This window comes from Schistosoma mansoni (genome assembly GCF_000237925.1).
Source record: "Schistosoma mansoni, WGS project CABG00000000 data, supercontig 0150, strain Puerto Rico, whole genome shotgun sequence".
Classification (NCBI taxonomy): Eukaryota; Metazoa; Platyhelminthes; class Trematoda; order Strigeidida; family Schistosomatidae; genus Schistosoma; species Schistosoma mansoni.
Genome location: NW_017386047.1, coordinates 400,028 through 417,848, shown reverse-complemented (window position 1 = coordinate 417,848; position 17,821 = coordinate 400,028). Strand labels below are relative to the sequence as shown.

General features: G+C 35.1%; 2 protein-coding genes across 2 annotated transcripts in view; one reads left to right on the top strand and one right to left on the bottom strand.

The window, feature by feature from the left end:
- Smp_160560 (hypothetical protein) overlaps nt 1-17,821 on the bottom strand; it is a 61,394-nt gene that overhangs the window by 18,522 nt on the left and 25,051 nt on the right. The window lies entirely within an intron of this gene.
- Smp_172830 (Dyp-type peroxidase, putative) lies at nt 3,281-16,168 on the top strand (the record flags this gene model as incomplete). Its single annotated transcript, XM_018798808.1, has 7 exons — nt 3,281-3,443; nt 4,024-4,268; nt 10,520-10,676; nt 11,296-11,457; nt 12,791-12,913; nt 14,417-14,512; nt 15,903-16,168. 7 exons carry the CDS (start codon nt 3,281-3,283, stop codon nt 16,166-16,168), a joined length of 1,212 nt encoding a protein of 403 aa, XP_018646658.1.

The window sequence follows — 17,821 nt, the reverse complement described above, 5'->3', positions numbered from 1 at the left end:
ATGATTGTAAGCAGTTGAAGAGAAATTAAAGAATGGAAAATGTATTCCTAATATTCAGTGTCAATTTTCTGTCTTTTTTCTATTATCTTATTCTTGTTAGTAGGTTGGTAATAGTTTTCTCAAAGTATGATTCGTAATATTTCCTTCAAATGGTAATCCATGATGTTAGCGTTGATTAGTTTTTCTACGGGATGGGGTTGCTAACCCCATTCCCAACCCTCCTCCTTTACCCGGCCATGAGACCGGCAATAACTCTAGAAGATGATGTAGATGATCTTTAAATTTCATACATTTGACTTCTCTCTTTTTTCTTAAATCAATTTGATGGTAATGTGAAGTCAACAATTGAATTCATTTGCATTTCATGGTTTCTCTTTTCAACCGCCTACAATCGTATGTGACATATCGAGTTATAATTAAAAAAATGAAGTAATAGTCATTGATGTTGGAAGAAACCACGTTGAATTAATATTATGATTATTATCACTATTATTATTTTATTGTGTACACTGTTGTTTTATTGATCCTAGAAATGATCTTCCCAATTATCTTGTTTGTTTTTTTTCCACTTTCCTCATTCTTAGTACTTATATAAACTCTTTCACCCTCTTTGAATTATTACACAATGCATCTTATTGGTCTTCTGACTCAATTTCACCACTAACTCGTTTCCTTTGTGATTCTGATTATCATCCTTAAACGACCTGATATTGTTGTGTGTGCAACTGATGTCGATAGATATAAGTAGTATGTATCATCATTGGAAAGTGAAATACGTTGTAGGTGAGGTTTAAGAAGATCGGAGAAAAGAGAACAAGAACAGTGAATGATTGCTGTGGAATAAGAGGGGCAGTGAAGCCTGAGACGATTAACTAATCTTTAGAAAAGAAACAGTTAAGTTTGGGACGATTGACTGATATTTTGCAAATGAAGTGATTACTGTATGATTCTCAGATTTTACTAAAATATTCTGTAATGTTGCATTGAAATACATTCGATTGTTCCCACTTGTGTTCTTGTTCACTCAATGAGTACTGGAATAAAACGATTTCCTTACTCAGATTCACTATTTCTTTCAATCACATAACTAATCAAAGTTCACTGTAACAATATGCTCAGTCGTTGTATACATTGTATATACATATATAACTGATAATGGTTGTTAGCCCAATTCCTTCCACTACTAATGTCTATGATTTCATATTTGATTATACTTTAATGTGTCACATTTACTTTAATACGAATATAGTTGTAAATGTTTGAAAAAAGAAGTTACGCAATACAAATGAATTCGATGTGAATTACGAATGTGACTTTATCTCAACGGATTCATTCTCTTGTTCTTGTTCTTCTTCTTCTTCTAAACCCTTTCATAGATAAATCAATCTAAATAGTAACCTTCATTGTTGTTGTTGTTGTTGTTGTTGTCTGACTAATAGATGAATACAATTTCTGTCTACAACACATCCACACATGATTTGTTTTTTCCAATTACGTAATCACATGATTGAAAATTTTTATTGTTGTTAAGTTGAAAATGGTGTCAATATTGATTTTCGATAAATTGCATCATATTGTCATCTAACTAGTTTTCAACAAATTGCAAATATGATTAGTTATCTTCTGTAATATGATGAAATCTGGTTATGTAATCAATTAGGGAAAGAGAAAAAGAGAGAGTTAAATTGACCCTGTAGTTCAACTGTATTACCTTAGCGATAATTTGATTGATAAATTAGATTCAATCAATAAAGTGTTTTTTAAAACCATGGAACATAGTACAAATGTTTCGTTTCAATCTGGAACTTCTCACTAGTGGGGATCAACACAACTCTGCTGGGAATTTGAGTTTGTTATTAGTGTGTGACTGTTGTTTAAGGATGTTGTTCTGTATGTCATTTTGAAGCTCAATGGGTTATCCTAGATACTAGGCGAAGATAGCAAATTGGTTGATGAAGCTGTAAATTTTCATCTACTGAAGTGATTAGGAGATGTAAAACATATCCCAAACTACCTTTTACCTCGATGATCAACATTATCCGGTATAGAATGAAGTTGAGAGATAGATGAGGGCGGCCAAGCTCATTGGTGTTATTAGTTTACAGAACCGTTGGTGATCGGTTTGAGACGATTTGGTGGGCATAGACAAACTGGTTTGAGTTTATTCGTTAGTTTTAATCAATTGTTGAAAACTTTAAGCGATGTGATTTAGAATTGGCCACATTGGTGCAGATGCACGATTGTCTACCCTGAGTTCCTGAGTTTTGAAATAGTTTTCCCACGAAATTACTGTTTCTTTGTGAACTGGCACTTCTTTTAATGTTTCTTACTATACCACAACTTCTACCAATCGTACATTAATAATTTCATTTTGCTGTTTTAATTTCATGAGGTAAGTCGAAGCGTTTCACATGTATGTCAGTTTCCAACATTGTCTGTGACTGACTGACTGACTAGTCGTCTAATTTTATGACCAATAGATTGTTGTGGATTGTATTATGGCAAGGACCGAAAGATTATTGTGAACTAGAATGCAGTGAGTTATTCAGTGGTTCAGGTCGCTTAACTCTGTACCATATAAAAACTATTGAAAATCTATTCTGTGTAACTTGGTTGAGATAACCGAGTATATCCTAGATTTTTCCTCATGAAATGAGCAAATATTTCTACCAATACTTCATTTATTGTGATTATTCCCTTATAATAGGCAATTTTATTTAAATGTCACTTTTAATTCTTCACAGTAGAGAATTAGGATTTGCAGATTTTCGACATTTGGGATTGATCGTCTGGAGACATTGGATGTATGTTTCTTGCCAGTTGGTATTTGTCCCTAGGATGTACATGCCATCTTAAGGGGACAATGACACTGGTATTCTAACTCGCATTGCTCAGCTCAATTCCGAGATGTTATTGTAGCTACTCAGCCAACGACTTACCATCAGTAGAACTAAGATATTTAGATTAATGAATAGCTGAAAAATGACCAACGTGATGTTTATCTAGTCTTTGGTCCTGATATAATTCTGTAGGGCATATTCCAAAGTGACACGGAATCCTAATCTTTCGTTTCTTTCTGACTATCTCCAACCTCCAGTTATGAACATGCATTGCACACGATGTCAGATTATTTAAAACAGTTGGCTACATTACAACTTGTTCGATGGAATTCAATCAGTCATGAACTGATGCGCAGTGATCAATCAATTTTCTGATGTCACAGTGAACCTGCTACTAATTAACTGCCAAAAATGATGATTCATCAACACGTATGTAACTGATGGAAATCTTTTATGTGATTCACATTTTAGCAACTGTTATAAGGTTTGATTTATTTGATTTTACAGATCACACCAAAGAAGGATGGATTGGTCGAACATTGAAAGATAGTGTGGAGTTGAAGAACAAACCAATTACGTCTCATGTCGCCAGAATGGTTGGATGTAAGTAACAGTATTTCTCTGTCAATTGGTTTATCTTCTATGAAATAATTATATTTATTTACTTTAATTTGTTAAGTGAAAGTTTGTCAACTTCCAGTTCATCCTTATGTCCTTACCGATGTGTCACTTTGAAGGAAATTATTCAAAGATTTGTTTGCTTTCGAACAGATTTGAGAGTGTAGCAAGTTCAGATCATTTAACGCTTCATAATATACCTATTTTTCTATGTCCTGTTTTTCAATGATCTTTCAACTTCAGTTTCATCTGATTGTTTGTGTCTGTGTGTAGTTTTGTATCCCGTAAGGTAGATGGCTCAACTATAAAGCTTTCATCACTGTTCTGAACACTTTCTTGAGTATCTAAGTCGTGTATATGTAGGGAAAGGCAATTTTCGTAGGTCAGATAACACTATACCATCACAAGTAATCATCCGAATTTCAAATCTTCCCCATCAATTTTCTTTTACTTCCATATTTGAAGTGTGACGCTGTACTTTAACTTCAGCAAGGTGTATTTTCTATTTAAGACTTTCTGATTCAACAACTTAGTCATCAGTGTTTGTTTTTTCTAACAAAATTAGCTGCAGATTATGATGCTCCATCGAAGTACAAAATAGTCCGACAATCTCAACCATACGGAACTTTATCAGGCGATGCTGGTCTACTATTTATTGCATATGCAGCTGATACAAAGAATTTCGATTTCATGTTGGATCGAATGACTGGGGATAGTGAAGATGGAAAGAATGACGATGTAATGCGTTTTACCAAATGTGTCACTGGGAATTATTGGTATTTTCCTAGTGTGCCAGAATTTGATCGTCTAGTCGGCGGAGGTCTATGGGAATTTTGGCGACAATAAAATCTAATAATATCTTACTTAAGTAGCTAATTATTTTTGTTTGTAATGAGTTGACATATTTAAATGAAATGTATAACCTGATTCTCGCGTTATTCATGATCTATTGAGATGTATCGTAATTGCGTATGTGGAAGACATGGTTCAGTTTAGTTAATAAAAAGCGCTGACGTTATCCAGAATGCTCTGAAGTCACTGGATATCAACAGAAAATACCTTGTATGCACTCTAACGACTGATTTGCTCAATTTGACTAACGAGGGAAGTACTCGTTTTAAACAGTTTATTCACCTTGAAAGTTTCGTCTTTCTTGGTGAGCCGTGAGTTCTTTCCTTCCTCTTGAATCGCATTATCTATATCTCATTTCTGCTACTACAATGAGGTTATACATTGGCTTTGACTGAATGGTGGCTCCATGGCGGATATGTCTGCTGCTCGATAGTTATCGATATTGTACGGTTGCTGCGAAATATGAGAGTCAATGACACAGTGCACACGTCTTTGTTCATCTGCGATAGTAGGAACGTTTTAGTATTACGAAGAGATGGTTGTTAACTTGGTGACGCTACAAAATCATCATATTAGGTAGTCAGGGTATGTGTTACTTAATTCTTGCACTACTTGTCTCATACATTCGATGATGGCTAACATAGGATCAAGTAGGAAGAAGTACAGAAATAGGTGAATCAGTATCGCCTACTGGACTTCGCGATGCTGAGTGGCGTGACTTCTAGGTTTATGTTCCTACAATATTCATAATCTTTGAGGATGTCTGGAGAATTTTGGTGAAAATCGGTTAAAGTAATGTCTGTTGTTTTCATTATTTTTCATAATCCTCGGAATTTCGAACATCAATACACTTTCATTTTTATATATTATTTATCCTACTGAAATTATAATTCTTAAGCATAATTCTATATCAACGATGCTGATAGTAATCTGACTTCCCCTTTATTGAGCTGAGCTGTTTGGTCATTTTGAGTATCAATGGAAGAACGTTTTTGGTGTGCTTCTTTTGGAAACGAAAAGAAAACATTCATAGGTTGTCAGTACACGATCATAGGTGTCTTCAAAGTATTGCTCGTTTGTAATGTGGTCATTATGTGTGTTATATCCTGTGGCCGAGTGGATGCCCAGTTAATATATGACATAATAAGACCGCCAATCAGAGAGCAGCGAATTATCGACTGAAACTGTGACATACGAAAACGGTACGAGCAGTCTAGAGTACGTATCGGTCCTGCTTTCTGCCTAGCCCAACCAGTCAAGTCCAGAACACCAAAAACAGTTTCTGCGGTATGAATCATTGTATTTCAAACATACTGAGTGTATATACCAAACAGACTGACCACATCGTACCAATAAAATAGGAAATAACATTTTTACAAGATTTAGCCAAATATGGTTGTGAATGTGGGAGGCAGTAATTAATAGACTAGGAATAACTCAAGAATGGTTGCATAACCAAATGAATTCCAATGGTCAAATAAAATCACAGGATAGACAAACATCTTCCTCCTTTGCGAAACATTTGGTTGAAACTGGTCATAGGTTTGACATCAAGTCAGCGTTTGTAGTGTTGTACAAAGGCCTTCAAGGACATATACTAAGGTTTATTGAAGCCTTGGATATACAGAAATTAAAAGCCCCTTTATGTGTTCAAAAACATTGTTTTTGTGTACTTTATTTATTTTCTTTCTTTGTTACGGCTCACCTTAACCTGTCTAGTTGACCTCTTATTTTTTATATAAAAATGTCTTACCAAGCAAATCGTTTGATAAGATTGTGGATGTCTTTCAACTCAGGCGGTTGTACACTGACGTACAATGTCGGTTGTGATTGGATTAGTTTGGAAAAATAGTTATGAACGAGCAAGCCTAAATGTGGCAACAGTCCACGAGATTAAATGTTAGTCTAAGATGTGCTGGTGGGTTTGACCTTTCTCGTCGAAGTTTATCCACTTGTCGTAACGTTAGATTAAATGTATCAAAATCGACCACAGTGATGCAGATTGCTCACTCCTCTTTCTCCTGGGTCCTGAGTTTCGAAGTTGTTCCACACTTTTTATTCCATGAATCCATTTTTTCTGCTTGAATAGTCTTTACTCTCAGTTTCATCTCAACATTGATATTATTAGTACCTGTGCTGTTATCCATCTTCAAAATTTCTGTTTTACTGTTGTGGTATGATATGGCAACCGGGGTTAATGGATATATATTCCATGTTCTACTTCACCCATGACTGGCTGAGTTATTGTGATGATATAACGGCGATCGTGAACCGATGGAATTCATGTATTGTTCATAACTAACTGTTTGATTGATTTGAATACGACAAATTTCGGTACATTAGCAGCACATTTATAAGAGAGAAACAAACTTAGCTGTTAATTGTCCTTTCTACAAAATTCTTTTTTGTAAGTCATAATACGAAATTTTTTTCTTTTCAATAAGGATTCGGTGGTAGCTAAATCCTCCTATCTTGGAATTTAATTAAGAGATTGGTTGAGTTTTTTGTGATAATAGTCAATATATAGTAAACGTTTAATACAAAGCGTATTGCACTCGAAGTAAACTGGTGATTTTGGTATAATTTGATTATCACTTATTATCAACCAAATATTGTAGATATTGATGACATACTCAACTTCGGTGGATTTATGAAATAATATGAAGAACATCCAATGGCTTAGGAGATGAATGACATACTTTCAACCTGGTTGAATATATCCGGCTATGGCTCATCACAAGAATGGCAGGCATGAATCATGATGAATACTATATATATATATGAATTTGTGGAACCATGTTCTACTTCGTTATAAGTACGGCTGTATTAATAAATCTTACCCAAAAAGTGGTGATTTGTCATAATGTAACTGCCTAATCTATAAGGTCTTATGTGAAAGTCGCATCTTTGTGTACACTGACACATCGTATCGTAACAATTACTAATATATGAACGAAAACACATTTAGACTACAGATAGAACAACATATTAATTATCAATAAAATTTTGTTACAGAAGTATGACTACGTCTGTAAGGTCGAGTCATGCCATCCGATAAGTTGAATTAATTGAATTGGGTTTCGGATGAATGTTCCTGCGCTCACCATTATTGACCTCTTAGAGTCACATGTAAATGTTCTATTTTTACGGTCAATTCATGTTCAGCCTTGAGGATTGTGGTAAGGATCTTCATCAATACCCAATCATGTACCTCATTATTGTGAAACAGACAAACCCAAATACGCGACCAAGATGGCCTCAACCTGATCTCATACACCAATGAGATTAAAGACTTTTGATGATACCCTCGTGTCTGTTCGCAGTAAATAGCAGTGTGTGAGGACTATGGATAAAAAGAGCAGCAGATTAGCTCTCAAAACTCTGAAAATTAAGGCGGAAAATGTTGAACGAAACTCTCTACATTTATTTAGTGTTGTTGGGCGACAGACTAGAAAGCAGGGTAGCCTTCAATATAACAGTGTCAGACGAATAATGTACAATGGTTAGAACGAGTACCAATCCAGCAAAACTGTGTCATCTGTAATCAAGTAAAAATATGAAGAAGGATGAACATCTCCATATTGAGGGTAGCTTAACATTGAGTACACCTTACAGAAAATTTCTTGATGAAATCTTCGAAAGCTTCCGTTAATAGTCCTCTCAAACCCGAATAAGATACGACAAACTGTGTGAAGCAAGAGATATCACTAGGAGATCACGAAATAAACATAATCGACAATCAGTATATTGGCTTATGGAGTCCCCGCTCAAGTGAATATAAGTCAGTGTAGTTTGGAAACTGGATATGAAAAAGTAGTGTCAGTTATAATAACCCAAGCATTCGTATCCTTGTGGCAGTTGATTTTCGACGGATATGTTGGACTTCTCGATCATCCCGAAACTTTTGATTGTATTCAAACATTATTCGCTTATGATTTCAACAAAACTCAACAGTCTCCATAATCGCACCTTTGGGGCAATCGTTGTGTCACAGATTAGTTGCACTTCCCGACCATTTAGTCTTCGCGTCTTATATCCACGAACTTTGAAATTTGAGAAGACTTAATCGAGGTCCTTCTGTTTTTGTACAGTTAGGAGAATAACCACTGCAACCGAACAAGATATTGCGATAGCCTATCTAGATCAGTTAAACAACAACAGCATAAAAGCCAAATCAAGGACAACATGTCATCCGTTGACTTCGATCAATAACCCATGATATAGGACACCAGTCTAACTGTCAGCTCCCATATAACTAGCCAACACACTTCAAATAACAAAATATTTTACAACTACCGAGAATATTTCCCTTTGTAGAAGGGAACCAGGAGACACTCGCAAAGCACTTTGTTGAAGGAATGTACTGAGTGTCCACAACTGCCAAACATTGGGTAGATAATTCAGGTGTTATTAAGATTTCCATATCTAGAGTCTGATCAAATAAAGATATTTGGAGACTTAAACATTGCGTCCAAAACTCTCAACAAGCAGGATACTACTCCTACAAGGTAGTTTTAAAATCAGCTTGTCACAGGTACTAGAAGTTTGGGACTGATTGAACATGTGGGTGATGCCATGAGTTGAGGTAAGGATGGAAGGTACTCAAAACTATATTATCCACGAACAATTAGTAAGTGATTATGGAGACTGTTGAGTTTCGTTGAAATCATAAGGTAATCGAAGTTAGACAACCATTGAATCTTTGAGAGCACAGGACTTCCACTATGTTTAATTGTGGAACTCTTCAGTATTGCTCAACCACAACTCCTATTTCGTAAGTTGAAGCCGCTGACAAATAAAAAGCTCGTAGTCCAAGATATCCATGTAAAAATATGGAAATAACGTGGTATTCATGACAAAGTCATTTTAAGGTTGGTCAATAGCGAGGCACTTGGAAAGGACGAAAATTCTCATTACCTTCGCTACATTAATGAAAACTACTCGACTATGAGGCAACATCCCCAATACACTTCATTGTCGCACAAAAGAGCGAAAGCACAATGTACGTCCTTACTCTTATCAGCTCACCCACTTAGGATGCTCACCTTAACCCTTGTAAATTGATAGCTTTGTAAGGAGACTTGACGAACACTGCTCAAAGATGGATTACAAACTCCTTCTCGGACAAGCACGATCCGGTGCATGTCTTATTAATCACCACGATTATCATTAGCCCGTGTCAGTAACTGCTTAATTTCCTGTTTATTATCGTAACTATTTCCGCCCTAATTCCCACACTTTCTTCTACTCATACTGTTTGATTCACCAAACAATTAACTAATTTTTTTTCTTGAAGCAATGATCTCTTTAAATTCCGATTTTCTCTTTATTGTATCCGAAACTGCAACCATCTGGCTTATATATGATAACATGTTGTCCTGCAATATCCAGGATTTATGTTTTCATGAGATAAACTCACACAGCCAGACTATATTATGTACCAGGTGAGATATAACTACAACTCTGACTAAAATAAGTCCAGTCGAATGTCTAAACTACCATCCGTTGTGTATCACATAATACCTGTATGCTTGCAAAAAAGCGAGAAGTAAGAGGAAAAGAACCCAACACTATACAAGTTCGTCGTGCTGAAATGAATTGTTTAACATGATGCATTTACATTTAGAGTTCATTGAACTAATTCAAATTTCAAGGTAATGAGGCATCAAAATTGTTTTCCTAAAAGTACGTTTATTGTCACGTACCGTTCTTCAACTTTTAAAGGTTTCTTTGGCTTTGCAATAAAATCTTTCATTTTCGGATGCATTATGCACTTAGCAGTTTTGTTTACGACCTATATTGTTTATTCAAAACACAAAATATCATTTGAAAATATATTGTTCGCCGATGCTTATTCTGTTAATGGGACTCCTCAAGGCTCAGTAAGTTGTAACAAGTTGTCAGCAATTTGTTGTAGGTAATAAGCGAAACTAAAGACCATTCTCTTTTCTTGACTATCTACTTGAGTCCTGATGCCTCTACACCAGAGTGTTTGAAGTCTATTGGACATATTGAGGTACTATATTGTGTTATATGCTTTAACGTTTTTTTTGTGATATACTGTGCTTCATCCTTATGCCATGCTTATCGATAAGTGAGAGGTAGATCTATTAACATCCGTACACAACACGAAGGCATTTGCATGGGTTTAGGAAATTATTCATACGTATTGAATATATTATTCTGGTTTTTTTGAATGTTCATTCTAGAGGTATGTTGACGCAATTTGCCCCCAACATTTGTGTCATGAAGATGAAATTTTATATGGTGTCGGTTTTGGATTTGATTTCTTTCGAAAGATCAGTTCTGATTTTGAACACAAGAAAATTGAACCTTTTGAATATCATGAACGGTCAGGGGCTTTTGGTAAACTCCCTAAGACGGGCAAGTCCACGTTTTGATTGTTAGAATGTTACAAGAACTATTCATTGATTATTGTCACCAACCATATTTATCTAATTAAGTAAGAATACGTCTTGGTAATCAGTGTCATGTTTTGTCGTTATTTTTTCCGCAATATGTTTTTAAAAATCTATTTTTCAACTATGAATAGAGACACAAACGAACCTTTCCTACACGCCTTTGGAAACCTGGTTTCTGGACCATCCTTTCGAACTCTAGATGGAGCTAGTTTATTAACGCATGCATGAAAACCTCAGTCATGGTTAAAGATACTCATTGTTAAAAGAAAGTGTTATAAAAATGACTTATACTAGAACTAGTTACAACTGAATGAAAAAACAGCTCTGATAAATTGCCTTGTTAGAATTACATTTAAAGTGAACACTGCGAAGATGTCAACTATCGCTATCGTATATTTACCAAAGGGGACGTATGAAAACAATAGAAGTGACAAAAACCTTATTAATATATCTTCTTGGTCTTCAGTTTTGTCTCTAGGTAATTTGTACTTATTGGGTAAAATCTTGAACTGATTCAGTACTTGTAAGTATTTCTCTTCAAAAATGTTTTATTTGTCCAACAGGTGGAGATATATTTATTCATGCTAAATCCCATAATTATGGGAAGTTGTTTGAACTGACACAGGCCATCATCGATAATTTACCACCCAGATCTGTAGCGAAATTTGAGGATATTTACGGATGGGTTTATCGTGATGGGCGTGATTTGAGTGGTTTTATCGATGGTAAGTTATTTATAAGAAAAACGATCTTCGTTGTTATATTTGTATGCGACTCATAACCGATGTAAAAGACATAGTGTATTTGTGTATTGGTTCATGTTTTCACACCAAATCCGAAAGATTAGATGAAGTCAGCAGGGTAAATATCAGTGTAGTAGACATGGTAAAAGTACAAATGGTAATAAAAACATATTAACCATAGGAAATATGATTTAATAAGAAAAAATGAATTTTGGAAATATAAAGAATCATATAATTTTAAAACTCAGGATTTAAAAGAAAAAGCCGTCAGTTCATCCGTTCCACAGCTGCCGATTCTGAGCTATATCACCCAACTTTTGAAAGCATCCGCCATAAAAACTGTGTACATTTTGACCATGTACTCTAAATCAACTAAAATGGCTTGTGCCAACAGTCTAAATCCTCACAAATTGATACTAAGTTTTTACGTTTATGCCTTTAACTTTCTTCTAACCTACTCCTGAAAGGAAGAAATAACCTATCGAGTAAGAATTTTGTTCAGTTTACACAATAAGGAAATAAGTCATTTCAGTCATCAGAAATTAATGACATTATCTAATTGTTTTCCATTTTCACATGGTACCTTTCAAAATTTAAATGGTCGAAGGAAACTGAGATTAAGTACCTCCCTACTTACAAACACAGGTTAAATCTAGTTTCAAGTGATATTCAGTGCAAAATTCTAAACCAAACAACTCCTTACTGCAAGAGACATTACTTACAATTGGTTGATTATTGGGTGGTGATCATTTTTTATGTATGTCTGGTCGTTGTTAGTGCAGGTCAAATGCCATCCATGAAGTTGCAGTGTAGCCACTAGTCTAGGTGGCTCAACACTGCGTCCACTACGTTGAGATAAGGTGGCATTTAGAAGTAGTCAACAAGAAACCTTAGACCTGTTGAATATCTGCAACCACCACCTTAGAGGCATTACTGTTTAGCACATTGAATAATCTACTCTCTGTGCCTAAAATGCGACGTAAAGATAGGAAGATAAATTTGATTTCAAGAAAAGTTCATATATATTTATAAATGTTAGTCGTGTGGATTGGAATACTGTTATGTTTAGGAATGAATTTTTGCCCACTTTCTTCATCTACTTACGTTTTCATTCATTTATTTTAGTAGATTGTAATTATTAACGTGAATAAAGCACATCATTCATATGAATATATCTAAATTTGACATTTGAACATACACAGATGATGTAAAATAGGTTAATATAACAGAAATTATGTTAGAGGAATTTCTAATAATCGCTTTGTATAAATGACATATGCACATCTTTATAATGCGTATTTTGCTGTGTATTAAGGAACAATGAATCCAAAACATCTAGATGATCGAGCAGAAGTAGCCATCAATAAAGATACAGGTGGAAGTTATGGTCTTGTTCAAAAATGGATTCATGACATGGATTTACTTCGATCAACACCAGGTAATAAATAAAATAAATAATAAGTTGTTCTATGTGTGTTTAGTTAAGAAATTATTCCATACAAATAAATATTCGAATAAATGGAACTACGAGTCACTGACTAAGTGGTGTTATTTAAGAACCTTACCTACTTATATAACGGTCAATGTATGAGGCATGAAATGAAGTCAAACTTAGTTCCAATTTTATCACACTCTGAATCTAGATCATATGCTATGTTTAGTTATTAAAGATATAATCAGTACTCCTTCATTATTTTAATTAAATGATATGTTCAGTTCAAACTTGGTTGATTTTTTGGTACATAATTACTCATAAACGTGTCCAGGTGTCTGTTCTAAACCTAGTAACTATTAAATACACTACTATTTTCATAGTTGAAAGCATGAGTCAGTTGAAGCTAGACCATCAAGGAAAACGTGGAAGCACTAGACGGACGTTGAGTATTGAGATAGTATTTAGAATAGTCACAATTGATTGATCACTGAGTGGTGCTCAATGTCATGCATGTCAAGTCCTTGTTAGTGCTGATTGAATGCTATCGATCAAGTCTTGATGGCTTGACACTGCATGCACTATGTTGAGATAAGATGGTGGTACAGGTACACCTTGCTGACGAGTGCCAAGTAGCACCATCTTATTTAGAATAGTTTATAACTACTACGAAAAATTATTATTGAAGGGTTTAATTTATTGCCTTAGTGATAACTATAGAGTTCATCTTTATCATTGTTTCTTAGTATCCATGTGTTTTATAATAACTCTTGCTTTGTAAAAATTGCTTACTTATGATAAAGTCATAATAATATGATTGATTATCAATGGTATATACTACTTTCAAAGTGCATTATTGTATATGTAAATAATGACATAATAATTGTACTTTCATCTTTGATAAAAATATGATAAATCTTATCAGTTATTATTTCATACTATTGATATTAAATCAATAGTGTGAATGATACATATTGACAATAATGATATGGAATTGAAAATGCTAAAATCTTTACAAAACTCCATACTGATATTAATAATAGTGCCTAGCTTTAAGATGAAACTCCTGGAGTTCTTGTGAGAGTCTGTATCCAATGGAGTCCGATCCGTGTCAGATATGAAGCGGTTACCTATCAAAGACAATGGAAGACAATGGTCGTGTAATATCGTGAATTAGTTGAGATCAACACTAACACAATCGAATGTCATCTCACTAAACTATAAGGTTAAACATTTGTGCGCTAAATCAAAGGTTTTGGATTCAAGTCTTGTATGTGAGATCATTGGTCCGCACTATTGAGTAATACTACACTAGGACTAAACAGTCATTCAATACTTCCATATCTTTGATGGTGTTCTAGCTCAGATCAACTCATCAATTCAACATCACTAGTTGATTGATTATTTAACATACAATAAAGTAAATGTTGTTTCAATAATTTACATAGATCGTTTTCTTTCAAAAGTTCTATTCAGAATGTATTAAACATTATGAAAACTTGTCTATAGATGATGTTAAAGAAAAATGGATTGGTCGTACAATTGAACATAGTTTTGAATTACGTGACAAATCTATTACATCACACATTGTAAGAGTGATTGGGAGTAAGCATTATCAATATTATTATTATCACTTTTAAAGTTAATTTTTATTGTATTTTTCATAGTTGAAATCATGAGTCAATTGAAGCTAGACCACCATAGAAAACCTGGAAGCATTGGAAGCACTGGATAGCCGCTTCGTTCTATTATGGGATTTCTCGGTTAAATGCTCTGGCGCGAGAGTGGTAGGTTCTGGGTTTGAATCTAGCTCGCGAGGCGGGATCGTGGATTCGCACTGCTGAGGACTCCCATGATAGGACGAAACAGTCTTAAAGCAGTGGTTCCAGGTTTTCCATGGGTGGTCTAGCTTCAATTCACTCATGATTTCAACTATGAAACATACTGAAATCTCCACAAAACCCCTTCTGTTTATTGTATTTCTTATAAAATAATTAGATTATTTACATTTTAATCAGAGAATCGTTTTTGTGAAGATTGAAGGTAGATCATCATGGAAAACCTGGAAGTACTAGATAACCGTTTCATTCTGGTATGAGATTCCTCAACACAGTGGTATTCATACTCATCATATTAAGTGGCTATTAAATATACATAGTCATGTTGAGCATTTGAATTGAACACAGATATAGGGATATACAACTGATGAGTCTCATAAAGGACGAAATGAGCGTTCTAGATTTCACTGTTGACTGTCATTCAACTTTATTGAAATTTATTTCATTTATTTGACGATTCACTGAAATAAAAAAAGAATAGTCACTTTCTAAACGGTATATCAATATGGTAAGCAGAGATGGATAGTGGCTAGCAGTGGAATCCAGAACGCGCGTTTCGTCCTATTTGGGACTCATCAACTGGATGTTCCTGCATCTCAGAGTTGGGACTCGAACCCAGTAACGTTCACTTCAAACGCCATCACGTTACCCACTCGGCCACTGAGTCCTGATAGCCACTTGCTTGTGCTTACCATGCTTGTGAAATTAGGCTATATCGAGGCAATACGCACACTATACACATATGCCAATTAGAGACTGACCAATTGCAGTCCTAACACATCAATGGGAAGATTCAAACAAACAATACTAAGGGTATATCAATACCCTCAAGATTTTAGATATACCTAATTGATTGGTTATAACTACCAGAAGATTTGAATTGAAACCGTACTGTTACCGATTTCCAAAAGGATCTAATCGATATAAGCCGGTAAGTATTAGGGATTGGATGACAGAATACTGGTGACTACTTATCAGTTTGTTTGTATCCTTACAGAAATTACCTCTTCAAACTGAAGAAAAGACTCATTTAAAGTGTGATATATCCCTTCCATCTGTACAAATGGTATCTTTGAGTTCGACTTTTTTGTTTTTCAATTCTTTGTTATAACTATCATGGCCTGTTTTTATCTTTTTCCTTCTATTGAAAGCTACAGAAAGTGGTAAACCGCCAAAATTTCGTATTGTTCGTCAATCTCAACCATATGGTACTTTATCTGGTGAAGCTGGTCTATTATTCATTGCATATGCAGCTAATATAAATAATTTTAATTTTATGTTAGATCGTATGACTGGTGATACAGAAGATAGAGAAATGGATGATGTAATGCGTTTTAGTCATTGTGTCACAGGAAATTATTGGTATTTTCCTAGTGAATCGGAATTCAATGATTTAGTTAAGGTTGATAGACTAGAACCCTAAACCATAGCGTAATTGAATATGTATTACATATTTAAAAAATGTTATTTTGTTATTATGAAATGAATTTAATTTGATGAATTGGTGTTTTTTTTATGACTTAAACAAATGCTATTCAGCCTTTGGTATATTTGTGTCTGCCCCTGAATGCTCTGGTACGACTGAGAGTGGGAAGAGTTTGCTCTCCCTGTCGAAATGCTCTCACATGGCCACGCTTATATAGCCTCTGCCAGGGAATTCTTACTCACTGTCTTTTCGTGGCATTACTGTTGTTTACGAAATTGAGAGGACGAAAAGCGAATGTCCGGTGCTTTAACGAGGTTGGTGGACACGGCGAGTTGACCTAGGGGAGTTGGAAAACCCTGATTCCAAACCAATGGTGCATATGGGCTCCAGTATCCTGATGGAACAAATGGCGTATAAACCAATCGTTGGTCATCGGCTACTGTGGGAGAGCATCTCCTTACGATGCTCCACTGTCTTGTGGATCAGACCTTTAGGTCGAAGGCTCCGGGTGTGGTCCCCTAAGAAAACCACCTGCTTCAGTTTGGGCATCCGGGCAGTATCACAGCCCTCACACAAATCAAATGAGATTTGTGTGGCGCATATATATTTGTTGCCTCTTTGTACCAATATTTGTGTGTTTAAATGATAATAATAATAATATTTGTGTCCAGCCTAGAAGTATGTAATGTGCTTGGGTATATGAGCTGAAAAGCGTGTATGTACAGTGATTTGATGGTTAAATGGATGAAAAGAAAAGCTGAGATGAAGACTTGGTTAACATCTAAACTGAATTCATTCTTAATTATCATGAAAACCGATAATAATTGCTGATAGGACAAATATAAAATTAGGATAATCTAGTCAGTGAAACTGTGATGTGTACTACTGATATCGACAGATATAAGTAATATGTATCATCAATCAAAAGTGGAAGGTTAAAAGGTTAAAAAGATCAACTGACACAAGTTCAATGAAACTCAACACTCTCCATAATCGCTCACTAACTGTTAGTGCATAGTTTAGTTTTGAGTACCTTCCATCCTTACCTCAACTCATGGCATCACCCACATGTTCAATCAGTCCCAAACTTCTAGTACCTGTGACAAGCTGATTTTAAAACTACCTTGTAGGAGTAGTATCCTGCTTGTTGAGAGTTTTGGACGCAATGTTTAAGTCTCCAAATATCTTTATTTGATCAGACTCTAGATATGGAAATCTTAATAACACCTGAATTATCTACCCAATGTTTGGCAGTTGTGGACACTCAGTACATTCCTTCAACAAAGTGCTTTGCGAGTGTCTCCTGGTTCCCTTCTACAAAGGGAAATATTCTCGGTAGTTGTAAAATATTTTGTTATTTGAAGTGTGTTGGCTAGTTATATGGGAGCTGACAGTTAGACTGGTGTCCTATATCATGGGTTATTGATCGAAGTCAACGGATGACATGTTGTCCTTGATTTGGCTTTTATGCTGTTGTTGTTTAACTGATCTAGATAGGCTATCGCAATATCTTGTTCGGTTGCAGTGGTTATTCTCCTAACTGTACAAAAACAGAAGGACCTCGATTAAGTCTTCTCAAATTTCAAAGTTCGTGGATATAAGACGCGAAGACTAAATGGTCGGGAGGCGCAACAAAGCAGTGGTACAATA